This window comes from Mauremys mutica, chromosome 7 (assembly GCF_020497125.1).
Source record: "Mauremys mutica isolate MM-2020 ecotype Southern chromosome 7, ASM2049712v1, whole genome shotgun sequence".
Classification (NCBI taxonomy): domain Eukaryota; kingdom Metazoa; phylum Chordata; order Testudines; family Geoemydidae; genus Mauremys; species Mauremys mutica.
In genome coordinates this window covers 58,146,121-58,169,180 of record NC_059078.1, presented here as the reverse complement: position 1 = coordinate 58,169,180, position 23,060 = coordinate 58,146,121, and the positions used below count along the sequence as shown (strand labels likewise).

General features: G+C 48.9%; 1 protein-coding gene across 9 annotated transcripts; it reads right to left on the bottom strand.

Annotated features, from left to right (window-relative positions):
• Positions 1-62: 62 nt before the first annotated feature.
• CUEDC2 (CUE domain containing 2) lies at positions 63-21,918 on the bottom strand. 9 transcript variants are annotated; one of them, XM_045024105.1, is made up of 12 exons: positions 21,634-21,908; positions 16,305-16,413; positions 15,405-15,596; positions 12,016-12,047; positions 8,757-8,848; positions 7,733-7,876; positions 7,118-7,179; positions 5,363-5,496; positions 3,895-4,068; positions 3,425-3,486; positions 1,894-1,954; positions 63-1,290 (listed from the first exon to the last, which is right to left on the bottom strand). In XM_045024105.1, exons 5-12 carry the CDS (start codon positions 8,828-8,830, stop codon positions 1,144-1,146), a joined length of 858 nt encoding a protein of 285 aa, XP_044880040.1. In that variant the 5' UTR covers positions 8,831-8,848; positions 12,016-12,047; positions 15,405-15,596; positions 16,305-16,413; positions 21,634-21,908; the 3' UTR covers positions 63-1,143. The 9 variants fall into 9 exon arrangements, with proteins under 9 accessions (XP_044880040.1, XP_044880041.1, XP_044880037.1 ...); XM_045024106.1 differs by lacking the exon at positions 12,016-12,047; XM_045024102.1 differs by lacking the exon at positions 12,016-12,047 and having other exon boundaries at positions 15,421-15,596; positions 21,634-21,907.
• Between the last annotated feature and the right edge of the window lie 1,142 nt (positions 21,919-23,060).

Sequence of the window (23,060 nt, the reverse complement as noted above, 5' to 3'; positions counted from 1 at the left end):
GGGAGGGCGTCTCACTGATAGCTGCAGCATGCTGGCATGACCTTGTCAGAAACCAGAGGGCTCTGCTCCCTCTGGGTGGGCCATCTCCCAACAGCAGTGGCACAGGCTAGTCACCCTGACCGGGCAGCTAGCCTGTACCACCACTCGCTGCGTGTGCTACTGTAGCTACCCTGCTGTTCTTAGCACGTGGCTCGATGAGAGCTAGGAGTCACAGCCCTAGCTCCAAGTATGGGCTGGAGGGGAAAGTGACAGTAGCCCTGGAGAGGGGGGGGCCTGACTCCCAACTGCTACAGCAGGGAGAAGAGTGAGGCCTCTGTGGGTTCTTACTGCCAGGGAACTCAGTTCACATCTTAGTTTGGTCAGAAGTGTAGCAAGCCTTCATCCTGAGCAGTGTCTCCTGCTCATTACAGGGCTGCTGGCTGCCACTCAGGTTCCAGCCCTGAAATAGCAGGGCCCCCTAGGGGTGGCTTCGGCTGCTAGCCGCATCGGGGTACCGCAGATCCAGCAGGAATTGTGAGCTCCCCACACCTCTGCCAGCACAATACCAGGCCTAGTTTCTAGCCTAAGCCCTTACACTCACTGTGCATTCAAACTGCTAAAGGAGCTGCATGTAGCCAGTCTGCAGGCACCATTTCATGCCCCGGGCAGGGGTGTGGCAGAGAGAGAGAAGGATGCAGCTTGAGCCTCCAACCAGCCATGAGACCCTGGTGACCCTTCCCAGGAGCAGACATGGTCTGTCTGAATTCCACACTGATTCACACCATCTTTACTAACCATCACAATCAACATAATTGCACACACATTTAAAAAGACGGCTGTGAACTGCACTAGCCACACATTAGCTATAAAAAAATCCCCATGCAAGGAATGGCAGAGAGGTCCAGGACACACAGCAGCTGGGTTGGTCAAATTTACCATAGCGACATCTGGCTCCTGGCTGTGGCGGGACAATTTGGAGGGTTACACAAACAGCGTTGCTGAACAGGATCCTCTGTGGCATCATGCTATAATTAGAGGCTGACAGCAGCATGCTGGCTCCCAGTGGTAGGTTAGTTCCAGTTAGAGGGGTGTAGAAAGCCTCAGGGCTGTCCCTCCATGCCTCAGGCAGCAGGGTAGAGGACGATGCCTTGGAGAGAACATCCGTCAGTGGAATTTGTATTTCTTGGCTGGCTTGAGGCTGATGTAAGTTCTCTTCATCTCCTCACTCTCTGGCTTCTTAATGTCTTTGTACCTTTCTCCCTTTGTACTCACCACCTGGTTGTCAATGTAGCGGATCAGTTTCTTGGGAGCCTAGGAAGGAAGTGAAATTGAAGTGAAGTGGAAAGTGATGGGAGCCCTGGGTGGGTCTGTGGGTCAGGTGCAATCAGGGCCGGTGCAACCATTTAGGCGACCTAGATGGTCGCCTAGGGCACTGGGATTTGGGGAGCGCCATTTTCTTCGGCAGTGACCGCGGCGGCCGGATCTTCGGCCACCCCGGTCGCTGCCGGCATTTAGGCAGAGGGAGCTGAGGCAGGGGAGCGCAGGGAGGGCCGCCTGCAGCAAGTAAGCTGATTGACGCCGCAAGCCTGGGAGGTGGGAGAAGTGAAGCAGCAACGGCGTGCTCGGGGTGCTCGTGCACGGAGCAGGGGTGAGTGCCTCAGGGCGGAGGGTGGGGAGCTGCTGTGGGGGGGTGGGTGCGCCTCAGGGCGGAGGGGGGGGAGCTACCGTGGGGGGGGGGCAGCCCCTGCTGCCCTTCTTACACCTCTCTTGGCTGCACCAGTTCCCTCTTCCCTCCAGCCAAAGGCTCTATGAACGGGGGTTTCACTGTGGCAGATTTGCTCTGCTGCCGACTGGTAGTTAGACCCTGTTACAGCCAAAGACTCTCATAGCCATGCCGAGTGTGGCTCTCCTCACCTCCTTTGGCGGCACCGGCCTGTGTGTTTTCTGGTCCTCCTCGCTGTCCACCATCATGTATCTGAAACGAACACATTAGTGAAAGCTGCCACACACAACACTGACTATCATGGGCTACTCACATCCTGTTTCCTTACCCCCCTACCCCATTTTCAGTGTGACCTCAACACCTGCTGCCCCCCACTTCCAGCTGGAACACTGGGGATGAGCCTAGGACTAACAGTGGGAGGGAGGAGGTACTGCAGCATCAGAGGCGCTATCCTTCCGATGGGTGGGATCCTGCACAACCAGTTAACGGTCCCTGGAGCCTGGGGTGATGTCCCAGGCCGTGTGAAGTGTACCTGAAGGCAGACTGGCTACTTGGTTTGCTCAGGCAGGCCCAGATCACCAAGGTATTTAGGTGCCTAGCTCCTAAATGGGAGTTAGGCACCTAAATACTTTGGAGGATCTGGGGCCATAATCCTGCCCTATCAAGAGCTGCTCAGAGATGTAAGGGCCCAGTTCTGATCTATTTTAGGAAGCAGGTTAGTTACTTTCCAATCTCTGTGGGCGGGTATCACCGACGACGTGTTCTGAGCACCACACAGCTGAAGGACACGATGGGGGGTTCCTGGTAGCACAGTGCAGAAGTGGCTGCATCTCTCCTTTCAGAGATGACTCCTTCAAAACTTAATGCACTATAATCCTTTACTAAAGGGGTTGGTTTGAGGAGTAAAGTGTCACCTCGCTCCATGTTTGACTGATGCACAGGTACTTGCTCACGGCACTGATGAGTTCTTTACTTCTGTTCCCACTCTGGAGCCAATACAACTATGTGACAGCACAGCCCGCCTTGGTCATTCCCCCACCCCCCAAGCTAGAATAGCTGCTCCTGTGTATTTCCAGCTAGAGGACTGCTCTCAATCACTGTGCTTGAGTTGTGTTGTAAGGGCAGGACCTTGCCAATGCCACCATTAAAGTGAGGTTAGCATATGTGACTAAGTGGCACCTTTTTAAGTCAACGCATCTGCTCCCTCGCGATCACGCCAAGCTTGTGTCAGATCAGCTGGAGCTAGGTTAGCCCTTGGGAGACAGCACGGCTCTGGGAAAGCGAGCTGGGTTCCATTCTGCCTTGCTCACACCCGCCAGCTGAATTCCAACTGTTGCTTATTGCTGGTGGTGACATAGGGAGGGGCAGATCCCAGCTGGGTGGGTGCAGGTGCAGCTTCTGCACTTATGCATAGCGGCTTTAGGCTCGTCTGAACCAAATATGGCTGTAAGAATCAATGGGGACACCCCGAGCAGAGTTCACAGCCCTTCTCTGACTGGACCTGCATTTTGAGATTAGCCATGGCCCAGACATGCCAGGATCCTCTCCTTACCAATGGCTCAACTGCAGAGTGACACATACCAAAGCTCTCGGATAGGTTGGTTTGGTAGGGTAGCCTGGGTGGGCAAGTTCTATTTGTGACCTTTTCCCTGAGCTCCTCATCAGAGCCCGTTCTTGCCACTCAACAAGGACATGAGCAGATCCTTGCTGCTTGGTACTTACTTCTGTAAGATAAATCGTTTGAGGTCCTCTTGTTTGGGTGCTCGGCGGGGCCTTGCTGTCTCCTGGGATTAGAGAGTAGGAAAGGATGTGGGTGAGCTACAAAGCAATCAGCCTGTTCAATTCCATCCTGTTAGCTAGTCCCTGTGTGGAGAAGCCACCCTGGCTGCCAGCCAGTTGATGTTAGGGGAGGAGAATGCCTGTGGCACAACCTCTCTTATGGCAGCCCAGCAGGCTGGATAGCCTGTACCTGGAGTTCCTGGGGAAGGAGCCAGCTCAGTGGGCTCTCACTGCTCTACTCACAGGGTGAAGACCTGCTGGCCTCTTCCATTTGCTATGGGGACATGGAAGATCCCCACAGCCACTTTCAGAGGTAAAGAATCACGTTTCAACTTGTGTGATGCCCTGCTGTATTTGTGGACACTGCTTCCTCCAATACCCATCCCCCAGTGCTGCTGTCAGGGCCACAATACCTTCAGGTTAGCGCCCCCTGGGCCAGGTTCCACCTTCTCCTCCACCAGTAACTGTACCGCCTCTTCCAGGTTTCCCAGCACCATGGCCAGTGCCTTCTGAGCCTGGCTGAGGGTGCAGGCTGGGAACATCTCCAGGAGCAGCTCCACCCCATCCTTCAGGTCACCTTCTGCTCCCTGGTCAGGGTGAGACAGACCTGGGATGAGCCTGGAGGGCAGCGAGGGGCTTGGCACTTTAGGCCAGGAAAATTGGTTTCCACTAAGCCAGATGTTTTTCCACAGCTTCAATAGAACCAGGTCTTCTCACAGGGGCAGGTGCAAGCCTCATCCCTGAAGCTGGGGAGCTAGTTATGGGTTTAGCTCTTTGCAGGCCCTGCCCGCGCACACAGCAGCAAGGAGTCTGGATATTATTGGCCTACCTCTTGCCAGCAGATTAGCAGTTCCCCAAGGTAGGTCTTCTGGGTGTTGGCTCATTTGCCTACTGTGCTGCTGCACATCCATCCCCCCCGAGACAGAGATTCTGGGAACTGGCCCATTTACCTGTAGCCCTGACAACTGGCACTCCCAGCGTGTGGAGTCGCAGCGAATGGGGGCGGGAGGGGTTTAAGCACAGCATGCTACCGCTGCAGCAGAGATGCTGAAGTGCAGCAATGACAGTTTCTATAAAGCAAGTAGCAAATGGTGACAATCACCAAGCAAGAATAGGGCATCAGTAAGCACGTTCTAGCCCCAGTGCAGGGGGAAAGAGAGCAGGGATGGGACCGGGTGTGCAGGGAAGTGCTCACAGTGGGGATACCAGCTGAGCAATGCTCTCTACAGCTGGAGCACGGCTTGTCCCTGAATTGCACAGAGGGGATGGAGGACAATGGCTCGTATTTAATCAGTGCTTGTTATCCAGCACAGTACAAACATTCTGAACAAGTTTTGCAAACTGTCTCTTCAGGAATCACGGCACCGACCACTGAAATGCAGCCACCTGTCCGGTGGAAAGGGGAAGCTGTATGATGGTTTAGGACAGGAAATGGAAACTATAAGAAATTAGAACTTGGGGGGGTTTAGGGATGCAGAATGCAGCAGACAGTCGGAATTTGGCTTTTGTGAAAAGTCCATGGGATCTTTAATGACAAGCAGGCAGACCCTCTGCTACCTCCCATCCAGAAAGTAGCACAGCGTCCCCCCGCTGCAGGGCTGGTTCCATGCTGATTCAGAGGGAAGAGCACGAGCTGTGGAGTTGCCCACACCACTTCTGGCAACCTTTGAGTTTTCCTGGGAGGTTTCCCCTCCCAGAACTGACAAGACCTTGCTCATCATATCACACAAGCTGAGGTCACATCCTGAGAGAATACTGCTTCTGGCCACCTACACCACATATAGCCCCTCAGAGCCAGATTATGTCCAGACCCCCATGGTAACCTATGGCATGCAACTCTGTCTGTCCTGTGTCTAGTTCTCTATGGCAACATCCCAGTACCTGAGCTATGGCTCCCTCTGCTGGTATATGCAGCCTCCTCTCATCAGAAGCTCCTTCCCCCTGCTCTTCGCTCTGGTTCAGCTCTTCAGCAGGGGCTCTGCTCATGCTTTCCACAGCCTTTTGGCAAACCTTTCCTTAAAGACACAGTGCACATTTATTTATGAGCAACCCTGTAAAGGTTACTGCTACCTATACCTTTCGTTATGGAAAAGACAAGGTTGCTACTGTGCCGTATGCCAGCACAAATTCCTTTCTCCATGATTGGTTTCCAGCCAATGCTCTCCTACTACTGCCAACCAGATATGGCTGCCACCTTGTTCATACAGCCCACAGTGGGGCAGAGTTAAGGTTGCTTGGGTGCCTTAACTGTGTGTTTCCAGATCTTAACATGTTTGGATTTCTTTTAAGTGACACCGTAATCTTTTAAATGAATTTCTGGGGTTTGTATAGCTGGGATTGGGGTAAATTACACCATCCCTGTATTAAGTAACTGGTACGTACTCTCAATTGTTGTCTGGGAATTAATTCACATATAGGCAAGGCTCTTGCACACTGTAAGGCCCAGCGTGCAATGTGGTCAGGCTGCTTTGATGAAGCCAGCATTGTCGTGCGTGCATGTGTCTGTGAGAGATGGTTAGTGCACTGGATTGGGAATCAGGATCCCTGGGTTCTTTTCTCCCAGCTCTAACACAGACTCCCTGTGTGATAAGAGGAAGTCATTTAGAAGGTATATGCCTCAGTTTCCACATCTGTAAAGTGGAGGCGATACTTCCCCGTGCATGTGAGGCACCTTGAGATGGTAGCTTGGAGGGTGCTGTGGCCATGCTGTGTATTATTATGTTATCTGTAGGCTGCTCTCTGGTATGCACAATAAGGGCAGGGCAGTCTGCTCTATTATGTGGGGCCTTTTGGCTCCAGATGAGATGCCAGTGAGGCTTCATTTGGGCAAAATCTGGACCCCTCTGCCCCGATGGGTCTCACCACCAGAGATTTTACACATTTGTTCTCAGGCAGAAAGCTACTGCTTTGCTTTACTGCACTGATACAGCTGACTCTCAGATTCTAAGGCCAGAAGGGACCATTATGTCTGCCCTCCTGCATAGCACAGATCAGAGACCCTCACCCAGAAATTCCTGCAGCCAGCCCCTAACTCCTGGGTGGGGTAGAGCAGTTCCTTTATCTCGATTTACAGACGCCAATGACAGAGAATCCAGCTGATTCTCTCAGGCTAATTATCATGTACAATAGACTGTCTGGGTTTGCAACCCTTGAGCCATGCTGCTAACGGGAATGCAGAGAGAAATCCCCAACTTACTGGCTTTGGAAGGAGGATTTGACCTGGTCTGTCCAATCCTGTTTCCAAACTATACACAAGACCCCTCTAGATACGTCAGGGGCAATAGCCTTGTACAGGGAACCTTCCCCTTACTCTGCATTCGCTTCATATGCGGTTGGGATAACCAGCAACCCTAGGGATTTGTTCAAGTGGATTTTCCCACACAAGTGCCTCTAGTTCAGCCACAAACAAGTGCATTCCAAGCTACCAACCCTCCCACACGCTCCTGTCAAGACTCTGACAATCCGATCAGAAGTCAAGCGATTCAGACTCTCATGTGAGACTCTCCTAAATATCCCAGCTTAAAATAGCAAGATCATGCATTGTTCTGCGACGCTCCCCATCCCTCAGGGAATTTAAGACTAAAACCACATCCTTGATGCACCTCCGCATGCCTGAGCGCCCACCGTACAACTTACCTTTGTTGCGAGCTTCGCTGAGCCTTTCCGAGAGGGCAAACATCATTTCACAAATGTTTCCGCTGCAAGAGACAGTTGCAGTGTGATTGGCATAGGGAGCATAAGCATTGTCGCCTTCCAATACAAGCTTCTCCTGCTGATCTAGGTACCTACAAGTCCCCCACCCTGAAATCACTGTATAGTATCTGTGTAGTATTCCCCACACACCTGGCAGGGGTTGTGAGAGTCACTAACAGCAGACAGCTGCTTCTGGAATTCTACACTGAGCACATGCAACCCAATCTATGCAAAACAACCATATTGCTGAGCCACTGATCTAGAAAGATGGACCCTGTAAAGCCAATGTGTGCAGCAGGCTAGTACCATAGTAAATCCAGTACAAAAAACTGGGGTCTCAGAAGGCCTGGGGCCTGATTGCAATCTGTACTGGTATTAGTCATCACATAACCAAGTAAAGGCCAGATTCCGTACACGACTGCATGGTTTTGGGACCAGAAGATCCTTAAACCAAAGCACTGAGCTGCTTAATTCGACAACTGAGCTCTGTGGTACTAAGACACTTAGACCCAGTTCCTGAGTGTGGCACGTATGTCCCAGATGATTAGAGGCACACACCTGTTGATTTCTGCAAAGCCAGGGATATATGCCTCCATCATTTCCACAAAGGCATCCATATCAAAGTTCTCCTCGGATGACTCTGGTGAACCTAATTCTTCCAGGACACTAGCGATGTAGGAGAAGAAGACTTCATCCATCCCGCTGGAGACAAGGAGAACACAAGCGTAGGGACTTGAGCTAACAGATACTCACACCTCTAGTGCCCTCCCACCTAGTGCAACTGCAGTCACAGGACCCACTTGGCCAGCTTCCTGTGCTGTGATTGAATCAGATCTCACAAGTGAAGGCAGGTAGGACCTCGTCAATAGTTGTAGGGCAGATTTTCAGGGATAATCTGAGGTCCTGCAGAAAATGACTTGTACAGTTTAATTTGTGACCGTCTTCCTTCCCAGTCATCACTAAAGTAATATCCCAGTACACTGCTGGGGGAGGGAGGACAATATTGTTGGAGTTACAATGTCTGAGCAAGGTCCTGAAGACTTGTGACAATGTTAATTCTGGTGTTTCGGGCAGATTCCAAGGGTAATTGCACTTTGTAGATAGAATTTCAGGTCAACAATCTACTTCTATATTACTCTTCTTTGCTTTCTGTCCTAAACCTGCACACGGCTGCCACGTACTGCAAAACAGCCACCGCATTCCAACCTAGAGATGGCTGCATTTCACTAGTGGGCAAAGTTCTTGTTATATAAACTATGTACGGGTATATCAGTCTGCTGTTTGAAAAGCACTCTGGGATCCCTTTAAGATGATAGGTGCTAGAGAGATCTGTGTTACTGCACAAGAAGTTAATAACCTTATTCCTTAGTTTCACTGGAAGCTACTAAATGGTAACACTAAGTTACGGATGGTGAGAGGGTTCTAGCAGACTTTGGACAAATTCCATGCACCCCTGAGATCTAGATTGAGGGGCAGCAGAATACAATACATGGAGGATAGATCATCAGACCTGGAGTTTAATAAAAGGGGCAAAGGGGCAACTAATAGAAAGTCCAAATTCAAAAGATGAGCTGGAACATACCTGAGATCGGCATCAGGGATGTGGGACTGGATGAAGCACATCAGAGAGTCTCGAATGATTCCTTCAAGATCCATGTCTCTTTAAATGGGTTTCTTTAAGTGGGGAAAAAAACCTCATATAATTTCAGAGGCAAGAATGAGACTAGAGCATTCACATGCACAACACCTCCATGTAGGCTCATGCAATCAAAACAATTCATGAACTCCACCGGTCCAGCACATTGCCCTGGGGAACTGTCATAGGAGTTACCTGCAGTATGAGGAGCCACCAGAGATATCAGCCCAACATAGTCCGACTGCTCTGTGTTTCACAGCTTCTCTCTGCTACTGGTGTGAAAGGCTTTCACAAGTGCAGAGTAAAGCTCCCCCGCTCAGCAGGTGTAGTACAGCAAGAAATCCTAACACATGGCAAGCTGCAGCGTTGCAGAATCAGATGGCAGGATGGACTCCGATGAAGAAAGGCTTCGGGTATTGCTTGCTCCCTGAGGGAGAGGACGGCTCTTCCAGCTAACAGTGTTTTCAGTGATGCCTGGCTTTGTAAATGCCAGGATAGTGCCTTTCAGGGAAAGGGCAGCCTATAGCAGCTTTCACAAGGGAATACCAGGCAGGGCACAGCCAACTAGTCTGCCAGCCAAAATATCAAAGGTCTCCTGGTCAGGCAGAGTAGCGCCACCAGAATCCTGCACAAACAGGAGCCTACTGTTGTGCTTTGTGAATGAGCTGTTCTGTAGATGAATGTGACCACAATGGGAGCATTTAATAACAGTAACTGAGCAGGGGCGTTCTAAGGATCACAGACCTCCCACACAAGCAAGGGCAGGACTGCACTGTCCACCCACGCTCTCTCTGCTAGTGTCAGAGTGCAGTCTGAACCGCTGGAGAGACGCTATCCCACCAGCTGTCTCACTCAACTTCCCTCTTGTGCTTGAGGTACATGCCAGCTGATGGCACAGCAGGCAACCTCTCACTGCAGGGCCTGAGTTACATACGTGGGCACAGACGCCTACTTGAGGATGGTATCATGATTCCTGGTGAGCGATGTTGGCACTGTACAGACAGCCTGACGTGGTCACAACCCCAAAGAGCTTACAATCTACAGGCATGATCACACTTCCAGTACACGTCAGTGGAAAAACTCCCTTGATTAACTGGGAGCAGGATCAAACCCTAAATTAGGCAGCACAGGCCTCTAGGAGAGCAACCCTGTGAGGTGCTGAGCACCAGCTCTGATAGGAATCAAGGCTGCACACATCTCCTGAGAGAAGACTTTACCAGAGCTAACTGGATACAAACAGCTACCCCATTGTGCTCAGCAGCGGGTTTGAGGGCCCCTGCAGGGAACAGCACTTCCAGCCAGGTTATAAGCTTTGTTTTCATGTGTGAATAGAGTTTTGAAGGCCCCCCATTGGCCAGAGAGCAGCAGGGCTCCTGTGTATTCTGCAAGAGCCATCTGGAATTTATCTCCAGACACAGAACCCCCTGCATCAGCAGGCTGAACACCAGACAGTGGCACCACATTGGCAGGTACTCTGCCAACCATGCCAGGGTTTAGAACCCATCACAGCAGCATTCTGTGCTCGGGCAGAGCAGGGAGCAGAGTAAACAACTCTGGCAAATGGGAGAGATTCACAGACTCCAAGGCCAGACGGGGCCACTGCGATCATTTAGCCTGCCCTCCTGCATTGCACAGGCCAGAGTGCTACCCTGAATAGAGAGATCTTTTAGATAAACACCAAACCTTGATTTAAACATGGTCAGTGATGGAGAATTCGCCATGACCGTGGGAAGTTATTCTAAGGGCTAATTACCCTCACTGTTAAAAATTTACACCTTCTTTCCAGACTGAATTTGTCTAGCTTTAACTTCCAGCCATTGGATTGTGTTAGACCTTTGGCTGCTAGACTGAAAAGCCCTCTCTTATCAAATGTTTGTTCCCCACGTAGGTACTTGCAGACTGTGATCCAGTCACCCCGTATCCTTCTCTTTGTTAAACTAAATGGGTTGTGGGGAGCAGGGAAGACCATCTATACTCCTCGTGGTGGACTCCCATGCAGCATTTGATACTGTTGATTATTAAACTTTCCTGTCCTGCATCCCAGAGGCAGGAGTAGGTGGAAATGGCCTGCAATGGTTTTGGCCTTTCTTCCCAGGGTCACTATGGGCAATTGCACCTCTCCCTAGAAGACTCACAAGGCTAAATCCCCCTCCTATCAATCTCTCTAAGAAGCCACTGTGGCAGTTAGTGGGAGACCATGAGCTGGAAAGCCAGATGTACCCAGATGACACTGAGCTCAATGCATCCTTTACATCAAACAGAGATAACCCTGTCACCCAGCTTTCTCATTGCCTAGCTGAGATTAGCACCTGGATGAAGAGTGGTTGGCTGAAGATGAGCCCAGACAAAACTGTAGCAATACTGGTGGGGGAGAAGAAACTCCCTCATTCTATAACAGCCCCATTTATCAAAGGCATCTGCCATCAGATTGTTGCTGTGGTCTGGTTGAGGTCCTCCAAATCTTTGCACTGAGCCTGGGCAACAACATATGCAGTGATGAAACACCCACTTCCATCTGCTGCTGGCCAGAGGGGCACACCCAATCCTACTGGACTCAGATCTGTCCATCATGATCTACATCTTTGTAACACCTAGGCCCAGCTACTGCAGTTCTCTATATTTAGGAACAAAGCAAGCCCCAAGTCATGACAAAGCTGTCAGGAATTCAAAATACAGCAGCTCTTCTGCTCAGCAGCATAGGTTGCTGGGAATATGTTACCCTGATTTGCTTGTCCCTGCACTGACTCCCCAATGGACAAAGTCCAGTTCAAGGTTGCTCTCCTGGTTTTCAGTCTTGCCTGGAATGGGTCCTGAAGGACATCTTTCCCTGTGCCACCAAAACTTCCCACGACAGCTCAGTTTCACCGGCACAGTGGGGGAGGCTCATTACCACCGAAGACAGAATTTCACAGCAGCTGGACCCAGACTACAGTACTCACTATCAGCTGGAATAAGAACCACCACCAATCTCAATTTGTTAAGAGCTAAAGGCCAAACCCACTTGTTCTCCCAAGCTCTTCTGCAACTGCAGCCTTCTGCCAGTATTCCCACGTTTCTAAATGTAATAGTTAAAAGACCCCTCCCCTGCCTGACTCTTTCCCATAGGTAAGTAATAATGAGGTGGTATTGACATCATTCTTCTTTGGAGATGCTCAAATGCTCACAGTGAGGGGCATCAAAAAAAGAAGCTAAATAAATAACATACCTGCAAAAACAACAAAGGAAGGAAGACATCTCCAGCAAGGCAAATGTATTATTATTAACCAAAAAGGCTTTTTGCAGTAATTGCAACATGAAAATTCCCATTTCATAACATTGCAATAAAACAAAAGCAAGAAAGTACTCTAATAAGAGCTCTCCAACATGGAGGCCTGGCCATATGCCACCCCTTTATGTGTCTGCTTGTTGCACTGCTTTTCCATTTCCGCTTAGGAGGACTTTTTGCTAGTAAGTTTCTTGCTTCTGTAAATGTCATATCATCAATTGTGGAAGCTGATCATAAACAAACACCTCTCTGCTGTCCATGTGTTTTTTTAAATGAATCACATCTTCTTAGTTGACTGGCAAAAATCAGTTTGCCATCATCAACCTTGCAACTTTTTATCCACAGAAGAGCTAGATTCTCTTCTGCCTCAAGCACCATCAACCTAATTACTAGCAAAATTCTGACCTCAGAATCTCTTTGTTGGGGAGACTGTACTAAGCAACAGTTCTGCAGATTCCAAGCCCAACCTGCAATCGCTGGTCACTAGCAAATTCCCTGAGCTTGCAAGTCCAAGAAAGGTCATTAGCCTTTACAGAAACCATAGATGGACAATAAATACAGAGCACCTGGAATGTCCTTGTTACAGTCACTACTGGTAGGGAGAGAGTTCATCACCCTCTTACTCAGAACCATCATGACATTCTGCTGGTAGGAGAAGAGATTTTCGTCATTTCCACAAGGCTGGCCAATATTGCTATGCGAGAGAACTGTAACAATAAAATGTAACAACTTTTTCTGACAACCCAATTTACTGAACAATAGAGCACAGCCCACCACATCAAAAGGCACTTCTGCGAGGTCCATAAATTAGTTGCTAGTAATGTATTCTGATCAATAGAACTGGCAAAGTCACTTGTCTCCTTAATCAACGGCACTTGCAGGGGAACATCAGACTGGGAGGAGAGGAACATAAAGGATAAATAAATCAGCAACTGGAATGTTGCAGCTTAGACCAACTACTAACTGATCATTTACAATCCCTTTCCAAAACCTTTGACAACTCCTGAGAAGATGTCGGTTTGTAACTATTTTGTCCCCCAGAATTACCCAGGTTGGTTTCCAAACAAAGAGAATGTCCCACATTTATGGGAAGTAGACAGACAGACATTAGAAAGAAGCTTCAGTCAATGTGCGTAGAGTCCTTCTAAGCTTTCTCAGAATGACTATTTTAGCATCTCCCCAAACTTCATTTTTATCTCCTAATACAGCCAGATTTATGATTTTGTTCTCAGAGAAACCCACCTTTAACAGGCCTCTGAAGAAAGGAAACCCTTTTGTGATATATACATGAGAAGTTCCATGCCAGAGGAGGCATGGGCAGAGTTTGGATAATCTGAGTGATTTTCAGTGAGTCCTCCATAGCCCTCAACTTCCCTGCCACAGAGGAAAATGACAAACAAAGGTGAAGAATGTCTCCACTGCTGAGCTCCTGGAGCTACAGAGGGAGCCTTTTCATAACACTATATGCTACGAACTCCCCCTGTTCTTTGATATCAATTAGTGACAAAGGACACCCACCCCACCAAAACAACCACCACCACAGAATGTGAGACAGTCTTCTGGGATGCCTGAACCAGGCTCTATCTCCCCATACTGCTTAACCCCATCCTCAGTGGGCCACACTCTTAAGGGCCAATGCACATTTCCCATTCTCCTCCCAGCCAGAGATCACCTTCCTTTGAAGGCTCTTCTTCCTTGGGATACCTACTCACCAAGAGCAGCTAGCCTATGATGTGCTGATTGTGGTAGCAGCATTATGGCAGGACATGGTCCAGATTTATTCCCTGTCCAGGCAGACTAAATTGGCAAAGACAGTCTCCTTTGCTCAAGCCCAGACCAGCAATAAAATACTGGTGATTATTATTTAGTGTACCCCCCCCCCAAAATAAAAAATATCCAGCCACCTTTTCTCAATCAAAGACATTTATACTTTTCACGCCTTTCAATGCACAGATATTGGTTAGGCCTCAACTTCCCTGCGATGGTAGTCATTATTATTTTACAGACGAGGAAGCTGAGTCATCAAGTAGTAAAGTGACTTGACCAAGTTCATACATGATGTCTGGCAGAACTGGGAACCAGAACCCAGGTCTCCTGACTCCCAGATCATTAACAGATCCCAAACTGAATGCAGAGCATCCATCTCAGCAGAGGACATCAATGAAATTTGCAAGGAAGCGTTAGTTCATGGATCAGCCTCACAGCAAGATGGTTTTTAAATGACAGACCTGACAACTTCAGTAACGGAGTTAGCGCCATTGCTAGGTCCCCACTGCTGCCAGATGTCTGGGCCCAGTAGGACTAGCAGCTCCAGCATTGGAGTCCATTCTTTTCCAACTCACACGAGTCTGGAAATCACTACTTTAGTAAACTTAAGAGACTAATCTAGTCAAAGCAACGGCCTTATGGGATTCGGCCTTCTGAAGTTTGGAGGTCACCTCAGCTTATCAGTCGAAGGCCGATAAACTAGTCGATTCTATGTAACTAGCATTCTCTCTATGAAACCCCTCTGGAGATGGGCGTGATAGGATAAGGCTGCCTCTCGGATGAGCAGTGTCTGATTTCAGTGGCCTTGCAGGAGGCTAGTTTCGGTTGCTGGAGAGAAATGGGTGTTACTGAGTCAGGCATAATGTGATGTGTGTGTTTGCATGTGCATGTTCTTATCTACATGAGTCTGGTTATTCTTAAACTGTGCACAAGCAATTCCAGGAACCCCAGTTCGGTTGCCCTCGGCTGCTGCCTTAGTGACTCTTCCCCCACATCTCCAACCGTCCTCCCAGCTGCTGGAACCTTCTCTCACTTGCTGATCCAGCACCTGCCACTCCAGAACTAGAAGACCAGCAGCAGAGTCTCCCTTAGCAGATTCATCACACTGCCCTCTGCTGACCTATTATAGCTCAGTGGATTCATTACACTATCCTCAGATGCAATTTCATGAGCAGAGCAGTCCTAGCTAGAATGGTCAGAAGAGACAATGCTCCATCAGTTATTTTATCAGAAAACAGGGAGGCGATGAAAGTATGTGGCTTCCATCGGCTCCCACGCCCCACTTAGCAAACGGAAAAACATCTGGTTTCAGAATATTATGTATGGCCAGGAGAGGGCCAGTTGGCGTAGTCTCTTAATTATACGTCTCAGAATGACACGTCAACAGGATAGTATTTTACCATATCCATCAACAAGAGCCGTACTTAGATAAACCTATTCATTACAAAGCCAAGCCATTATATTCAAAGTTTTTAATTTAAAGGCTGTAAGATCTCCTGAATGTACTCCACTGGAGACCACAAGCATTGAGCCCTCAGAAAAATGAAAGAGGACAAGCACACCTGCCGACCCAGGCACCTGTCTCCGAGACAGACCTCCTTCTAAGGGACACAGACCATCCAGAATTTCTCTTCCAGTGATACAGGACCTTGTATCTCAGACCTCTCCTTCCCTTTCATGTGGCACATTCATCTGGAATGATTGTGAAGGCTGAAGGCTCTCCTGCCTATCAGATTTCGTTTGTAGTTATTCTCCTGAAATAGAGAAAACTAAATAAAAAACCATGGAAAAATATTTGGAAACTGATTCTTCAAGATCAAACTAATCCTTGCAAATTTTGTTTTGTGTTATCGAAGTTTCAGAATGCCTTACTTTAGGACAGCAGAAAGGTCTTTGGTGCCGTATCTTCTTCTATTTATGACGTGAGAGGATTAACTGGGGGCTCTGTTACCAGATCTCATCCTTTAAGCAGAGTTTTGAAGGGGACGAGGTTTATAATGCAGTGAGAAATCTAAAAGCAGGGGAAATAATTTTCCCCAGGGCGCAAACACAATTGTACTGAAACGATGCTATCATTCTTTTAAGCCTCCAGCCACAACTGCAGTGTGGATTTTAACATAACCACCTCTTTGGTGGGGGTTAGCTGGCTCAGCTCTCCACGCAGAACTCCTTAATTATTTTTCACCATTATAAAATGGGCCTGAGAACTCTTCCTAGTTTCCTATGCAAAAACGTAGCTCTTCTTTCATGCATAGCCAAGAAATGGCATTGCTGTCATTCTGCCTTGATCGGTTCTTTCAGAAGTGATTGTGTCATCCCCTGGCTGTGATTACAACCTGATAGTTTTACACTGTCAGAGCTGAAGATCTCAGACCACTGGAATCCCTTGTCATCTTTTGGAGGGTCATATATAATAAAACCCAACCTATTAAAGTGCCAACAGTGTGCTCAGGGGAGCTTACCAGCTGAATACAGGTATCCTGGCAGGATGGGTTCAAGTTGCCATATTGGATGGACTGCTTATTTGGTTTCCACAAAACTCACTTGATCAGAGTCATTTCTCAAGCTGGGCTGAGAGAAAAGTGGTGTCATTTAGAAAAAGGTGTGAAGTGACTACTTGAAAATCTATTCCTTTCTCTATCAAATACCTTTGCTCACAGCGTTCTTGATACTATGGTTCAACAGGTTATTACACCATCCTACGTATCTCAGGGTATATTACAAAGCAGTAGCTGTGCACGGGCTAGCCTACCTGAGCTAGTTTGAATCCAGCTAGCACGGATAACAATAGCAGTGAAAGACAGCACAACGTGGCTCCAACCCAGGTAGTGCAAGCCCTGCACAGATAAGCCCACGCTGCATTGTCTCGATTGCTATCGTTACCCACAACAGCTGGATTCAAGCTCGCTCATGCACAGCTTTTGTTGTATAGACATCCCCATAAACTGTCCTGGCCAGTGCTACCCACATCCGTTCTCTGATGTACCTGCATGAACAGAAGGAATTTCCCCTTCCCCTTACATGACCTACACGTTGGGTCTTTGCAATGGAGCTCCAGAAAACACTCTCCTATAGTGATGGTATGGTTATCATGGTATAGTACTAATGGAAATACCTAGTTTCATTTTATCCTGGAAACTTCTTGACTAACACACACATTCTGGAGGTGGAATTATCCCCAAATTCAGATTTTTTCCCAGTTTCTCTTAACACCTGTTACTTTAGGGTAGCAGGCCCATGAGTCTCTGTTGCTAGACTACCAGAATTTCACTTACAGGCAGGACGAGAATGTTCTCTTACATACAACACAACTTTTTTTTCCTACTGGTGCAGAGATCCATGTCAAAGCCCTTTATATTAACTAGAGAGCTAAAGATGGCACGTCTATAATTGTATAAATTATTTAAGTGTCATCTTTCAAATCTCTCTGCTCTGGAAACACAGGATCAAATCCCAGTGGAAGCTTCTTATCTTTTGTCTCGTTGTAGTAGATACACTGAATTCCATGCACTTTACAGCCTGTGGATCTTTCAGATGAGACCTTAAAAAACAAAAGATGCCTTGTATCAGAGGGGTAGCCGTGTTAGTCTGGATCTGTAAAAGCAGCAAAAAGTCCTGTGGCACCTTATAGACTAACAGACGTTTTGGAGCATGAGCTTTTGTGTGAATACCCACTTCGTCGGATGCATGCACAAAAGCTAATGCTCCAAAACGTCTGTTAGTCTATAAGGTGCCACAGGACTCTTTGCTGCTTTTAAAAGATGCCGTGTCTGCTCTACACGAACATTAAAGATCCTCCAGCAATTTTTTGTAAGGATAGATGCTGTGGTGAGGCCTACACACTGGGCTGGAGTCTTGCTGAAACTAAAGGGCAAAAAAAAATCATGGTAGGCCATATGATGTCCAGAGACTTTTAGGTTTCAAAGTAGCAGCCGTGTTAGTCTGTATCCGCAAAAAGAACAGGAGTACTTGTGGCACCTTAGAGGCTAACAAATTTATTTGAGCATAAGCTTTCATGGGCTACAGCCCACTTCATCAGATGCATAGACTGGAACATACAGCAAGAAGATATTTATACATATAGAGAACATGAAAAGGTGGAAGTAGCCATACCAACTGTAAGAGACTTTTAGAAGATCACAAATTAGCAGAACAGCCTGATGGCTTCAGTAAATGGAAGGTGTCGATGTTTCAGGCACTGGAGATTATTCTTGAATGGTTAAAGTGAGGGAACAGGGATGGTTCATCATGTCCCTTCTAGACACTGTTTGAAAGAGAGTTATTGGAATGGTGGGATCCTTGGGATATGGAAAGCCGCCACTTCAGCCTGCAAATTGTGGCCTCTGCGGAATACTCTGGTACATCCAGGGCAGTAACTAGACCAGCAAGGATGTCAGACAACTGCTGCTGGATTCCAGATTATCTCTGGAAATCAGAGTTAAGGTTGCTGTGGCCTCCTCACTCATGGGACCATTTTATTCCCTTCTGTTTTTTTTTCTAATTTTGTTTAACCAACTCTGAAAATTAGCTGAACACTACCACAAGCTAAGACAGCATCCTGCCCTGATGCAAAGGAAATTGACCAGAAGCATGTTCCAAATGCTGTCCCAAGACCGAGGAAGCGAGATAGACAGGTGAACTTTCTGCTCTGGATCCTATGTATGAGCTGCTTGTTCAACAGAACAGCAGGCATTAGAGACAGCAGCTATATTTTCCTTTATTGTTCTTTTCTCTCCCCCTTCTTATGCATTGCCTGTCTTAAAACAAAACAACAACCCCCAAAACCTAACCAGCCAAAACAAAAAAAGGAACATTTTTCAACAACAGCTCCCTAGCTACAATCCAACAGCGAACCGACTCATGCTGCTTCCCCCCCCCCGCCCCCAGAACTTTCAGTACAAGCAACAGACTCTAACAAACAATTTACTCTCTGAAACACTTTGTTAAACTTAAAAGAAAACTTTCCACAATCAATAGCCTCCAGGATATTTAGAGTTCCAGATTATGCTTTGGTTTTTGTTGTTCTGTGCAAAACAAGTGTCTGAAGGACTTTTATGGTGTGGTTGCTATAGGAGAGCAGGTCAGGGTTCTTGTACACATAACCCAATTAACTTTACAGTGTTGCAACAGTAAAACAGGCTTCTATCAACAACTCAATACCCTCCAGCCTGATACTTCTAATTAATACAACACACAGTACATTTGGCAATGGCCAGAATTTTCCCTCCCTCCCTCCCTGTCACACAGCATGCTGTGCACTGGATAGCTGCAACCCTCCTCTCCAGAGATGGCTGCACTTCAGTAGTGCTGTATGTATACAGAGCCCTATCTTGCAGCCCTTACCTAGGCAAAACTCACATTTACGTGAATGGAAGTTTTGCCCGAGTAAGGACTACAGGATCACAGCTAGGCTTTGTAAAGCCTTTTGGTACCTGTAGTATAGTCAGCAGTTCATTCTAGGACTGTTTAGCCCAAGCCAAGAATTAGGGAGACCTAGTGTGGGAAGCTCAGAATGTGTAGCTTAGGAACTAGAGACAAGGAATCTGTCCTTATGTAGTAGCGTAAAAGAATGTCCTTTATACTAATTACTACCAAATGATTTTTCTTCTCTATTGCAAAGGACACTACAGTATCTTTCAGGATGAAAGGTACTATATACAAGTAAAATATTAAGCTGAATATGTTAATAGGCATAGTAGCCTTGGAATTTTGTGGCAAAATTTCTCAAGTTCTACATTTCTGTGGTGGGGCTTGAAAAACCATAGAATTGGAGGACTGGAAGGGATCTCGAGTGTATAATTAATACAGCAAAATCCTATTCCTAACCAGCAAAAGAAGCTGTGGTCCCAGCTACAGCCATGAAACATTACTTGTGTGTCTTATTAAAGCAATAAGACACCAGAGGATGGAGGCTGAGCTGTGCCATCCCAGCACCTTTGCATTTTCAGCATGGGCCTCAAAAGCCAAGTGTTAAACCACCCGAATAATAGGTTGATTGTTAAAAACAGTCCTGAGCTGTAATCCCAGTTCTGACACAGACTGGCTGTGTGACCTTGGGAAAGTTATTTAATCTCCTTGACTCAGTTTCCCTTCTGTAACATGGGGATAATGTTCAGTTTCCTACCTCACAAGGAGTTCGGAGGATTAGTTAATGTTTATAAAACACTTTGAGCAAGTGCTAATAAGTGCTAAATGTCATCTCAGCATGACACACATCCTGAAGTACCTTATTTCCTAATTTAATGCTGTTTTAAAAAGTAATTTGGTTAAATAGCAGCTATCTCCATACATCTGGGTGCTACACAAACAAACTGGGACTAGATAAAAGTAAATATTGTACCGGTACCTAAAGTTAAACTAATCGTAACTTTTGTAATGAATTTGCTATAGCTTTGTCACTTTTCAAGACCCCCTGTCCCAGTAGCTTTTATAGTATGTTAGCCAATAGGCCAGAAGCATGAATATGAACTCTAGATAGTTGTATGATTGTAAGTCAGGATACTTTCGAATATCACAATCCCACTATTATTAAGTGTCTGGAAGTCAAACTAAAATACAAAAAGCTAGAGTTTAACTCCCCCATCTCATACACGTCTTCCCAGATCCACTACCAAGAAACCTAAGAGATCACCAGCAAAAGAAAAAAACAACACAAACATGGAAGAGGATTGAAGACAAAGGCACATTTATTTTTTATTATAGTCAGATATTTTTCCTGTAAATGTCACGTGACAGCCATCAAATAAAACACACAAAAGTAAACAGGGCTATACAATTATCTCGGGACTTGGCAGACTGGTGTGATGTTATGAGAACCTCTCTGGCTGCGTGTGTACACAATCCCCACCAAGGGAAATTAGGAACCATGGAGATAGAACCACTTCAAGGAGTCTCAGGGATGCAAGTAGCACTTTAGTGGTCAATCAGGACTGGGCTGTGTTTCTGGCTCTGCCACTGACTTGCTGAAAACCTGTCGCCCTAGTGATCTACCATGGGCAATGCAGCAAGTGGCCCCTATCCTGAATGCTGCCATTTTTAGATGTCTAACTTTAGATAGTTTGGGGCTGATTTTCAGAAGGGCCTGGCTGAGCAGTCACAGCTCCACAGTTCCTAATGACTTTGGCTGAATTCTCAGCATCTCTAGAAGTTGGGCAAAGGTGTGTCAAGCTGGGCAACCCTAAAAACGAAGGCACCCAAAATCAGAGGCTGTTTAGATGTGGCCTTAGTCTCAGTACACCTTCGATCTGCAGAGAAAGGTACTGTGTGGATGCCATCAGCTATGCTAGCACAGCCCCACGGATGAATCCAACACTCCGTGGATGGCACTATGGCCTGGCCATTCCACACACGTCTGTTGGGTGTCTGACACGCAGTCTCACCCAGGTGCTCAGGCCTGGCCACTGGGCCCAAGGAGGGCATTCAGACCTGGCACTTTGCCCCCACATGGCACTTCTGCTGCCCCTGCCACTCCCAGGGTTAGTTCTCACCTGCAGCCACCGGTGCCCGTGGGTGGCTCTAGGCAGGCGCTCACTGCCCAGGGGTGGCTGGGGCACAAGGGCCAGTGGAGCGGCCCCCAAGCTGCACCCAGCACGCAGGGACCCTGCTATCTCCTGCACTCAGGGGCCCCCGGGGACAGACACACGGACGCGCTCCCCGCCCCGCCCCGCCCCCCGGAGACAGACACACGGACCCCCCCCACCCGGGAGTCCCAGCCGGACAGACACAGGCGGCTGGGAATGCGGCCCCAGGTGGGCGGACGGGTGGGGGAAGGGTGCGGGGGCGGGGCGTCACCTGGCCTCCTGCGCGTCCCCGCCGCGGCCTCGCGCTGCCTCCGGGCCGGGTCCCGCGCAGCCAGGTTGAAAGCAACAGGTGACTCCCTCCGCCATAGAGTTGGGAGCGGAGGCTAGAGCAGCTCCCGCCCGGTCGGGCTCCTGCGCCGCCATCTTTGTTGTGGGCACGAAGGCCTTCCCAAGCCAGCTGCAGAAGCTTTATGCGGACGGGCTAGGGCGCCTGCCTGTCCCCCGTCGCTGCCTGGCCTGGGGCCACCCCTGCCACGCACCCCTGTGCTCCCCCACAGTCCTCCTAAGGTTGCCAATATTCTAGTCACACAAAACGGAATGCCCTTGCTGCGCCCCCTTCCCCGCCCCTTTCCCAAGCCTCCGCCCCTGCTGATTCCATCCCCCTTCCTCCATTGCTCCCACCCCCACCCTCACTCACTTTCACTGGGCATGGGCAGGGGGTTGGGGTGTGGGCTGAGCTGAGAGGTTTGGGGTGCAGGAGGGGGCTCCGAGCTGGAACAGGGGGTTGGGGTGTGGGAGGGCGTGAGGGCTCCAGCTGGGGGTGTGGGCTTTGGAGTGGGGCGAGGGATGAGGGGTTTGGGGTGTGGGAGGGGGCTAGGGCAGGGGGTTGGGGTGCAGCAGGGTGTGTGGGTTCCAGGAGGGAATTTGTGTGCAGGAGGGGGCTCAGGGCTGGGACAGGGGCCTGGGGTGTGGGACGGGGTGCGTGGTGCGGCCTCTGTGTGCAAATTTGGGTGCAGGAGGGGGCTCAGGGTTGGGGCTGTGGGCTCCAGGTGGTGCTGACCTCAGGCATCTCCCAGAAGCAGCGTCACATCCCTCTGGCTCCTAGGCAGAGGGGCCAGGGGGCTCTGTGCGCTGCCCATGCCTGCAGGTGCCACCCCCGTAACTCCCATTGGCTGCGGTTCCTGGCCAATGGCAGCTGCAGAGCCGGCGTTCGGGGCATCACATGGAGCCCCTGTGGCCACCCTGTGCCTAGGAGCCAGACATGCTGGCTGCTTCCAGGAGCTGCGCAGAGCCAGGGCAGGCAGGGAGCCTGCCTTAGCCCCACTGCGCCGCCTACCAGACTTTTAGTGGCCTGGTCAGCAGTGCTGACTGGAGCCACCAGGGTCCTTTTTCGACAGGGCGTTCTGGTAAAAAACTGGATGCCAGCAACACTAAGCTCCCGTCCCTGCCCCCAATGGGGCTGCTCCTGCCCCGCAACCCCTGTGCCCTCCAAGCCCCATGCACCCCCCTGCTCCTGCCCTCCGCAGTCCTTGTGCCTGCCTCACCATCCCCCATCCCTGGGACCCCTGCCGCCCCCCACCGCCCCAGCCCCCCCCCACTGATTACATCAGCAGGGTGGAGGTATCTCCATGGCATCAGGCCATTGGACTGTTTCATAAAAGTCCCCAAGCATCCATGCATAATTTATATTCTACTCCT

Bases quoted from the DNA above. Each gene is read 5' to 3' on its own strand.
- CUEDC2 (XM_045024105.1), bottom strand. From the start codon at position 8,830: ATGGATCTTGAAGGAATCATTCGAGACTCTCTGATGTGCTTCATCCAG. The intron at 7,877-8,756 runs GTATGTTCCAGC...CCTTGTCTCCAG, and splicing joins ATCCCTGATGCCGATCTCAG to CGGGATGGATGAAGTCTTCT. The intron at 4,069-5,362 runs GTACTGGGATGT...CACCCTGACCAG, and splicing joins CAGAGGGAGCCATAGCTCAG to GGAGCAGAAGGTGACCTGAA.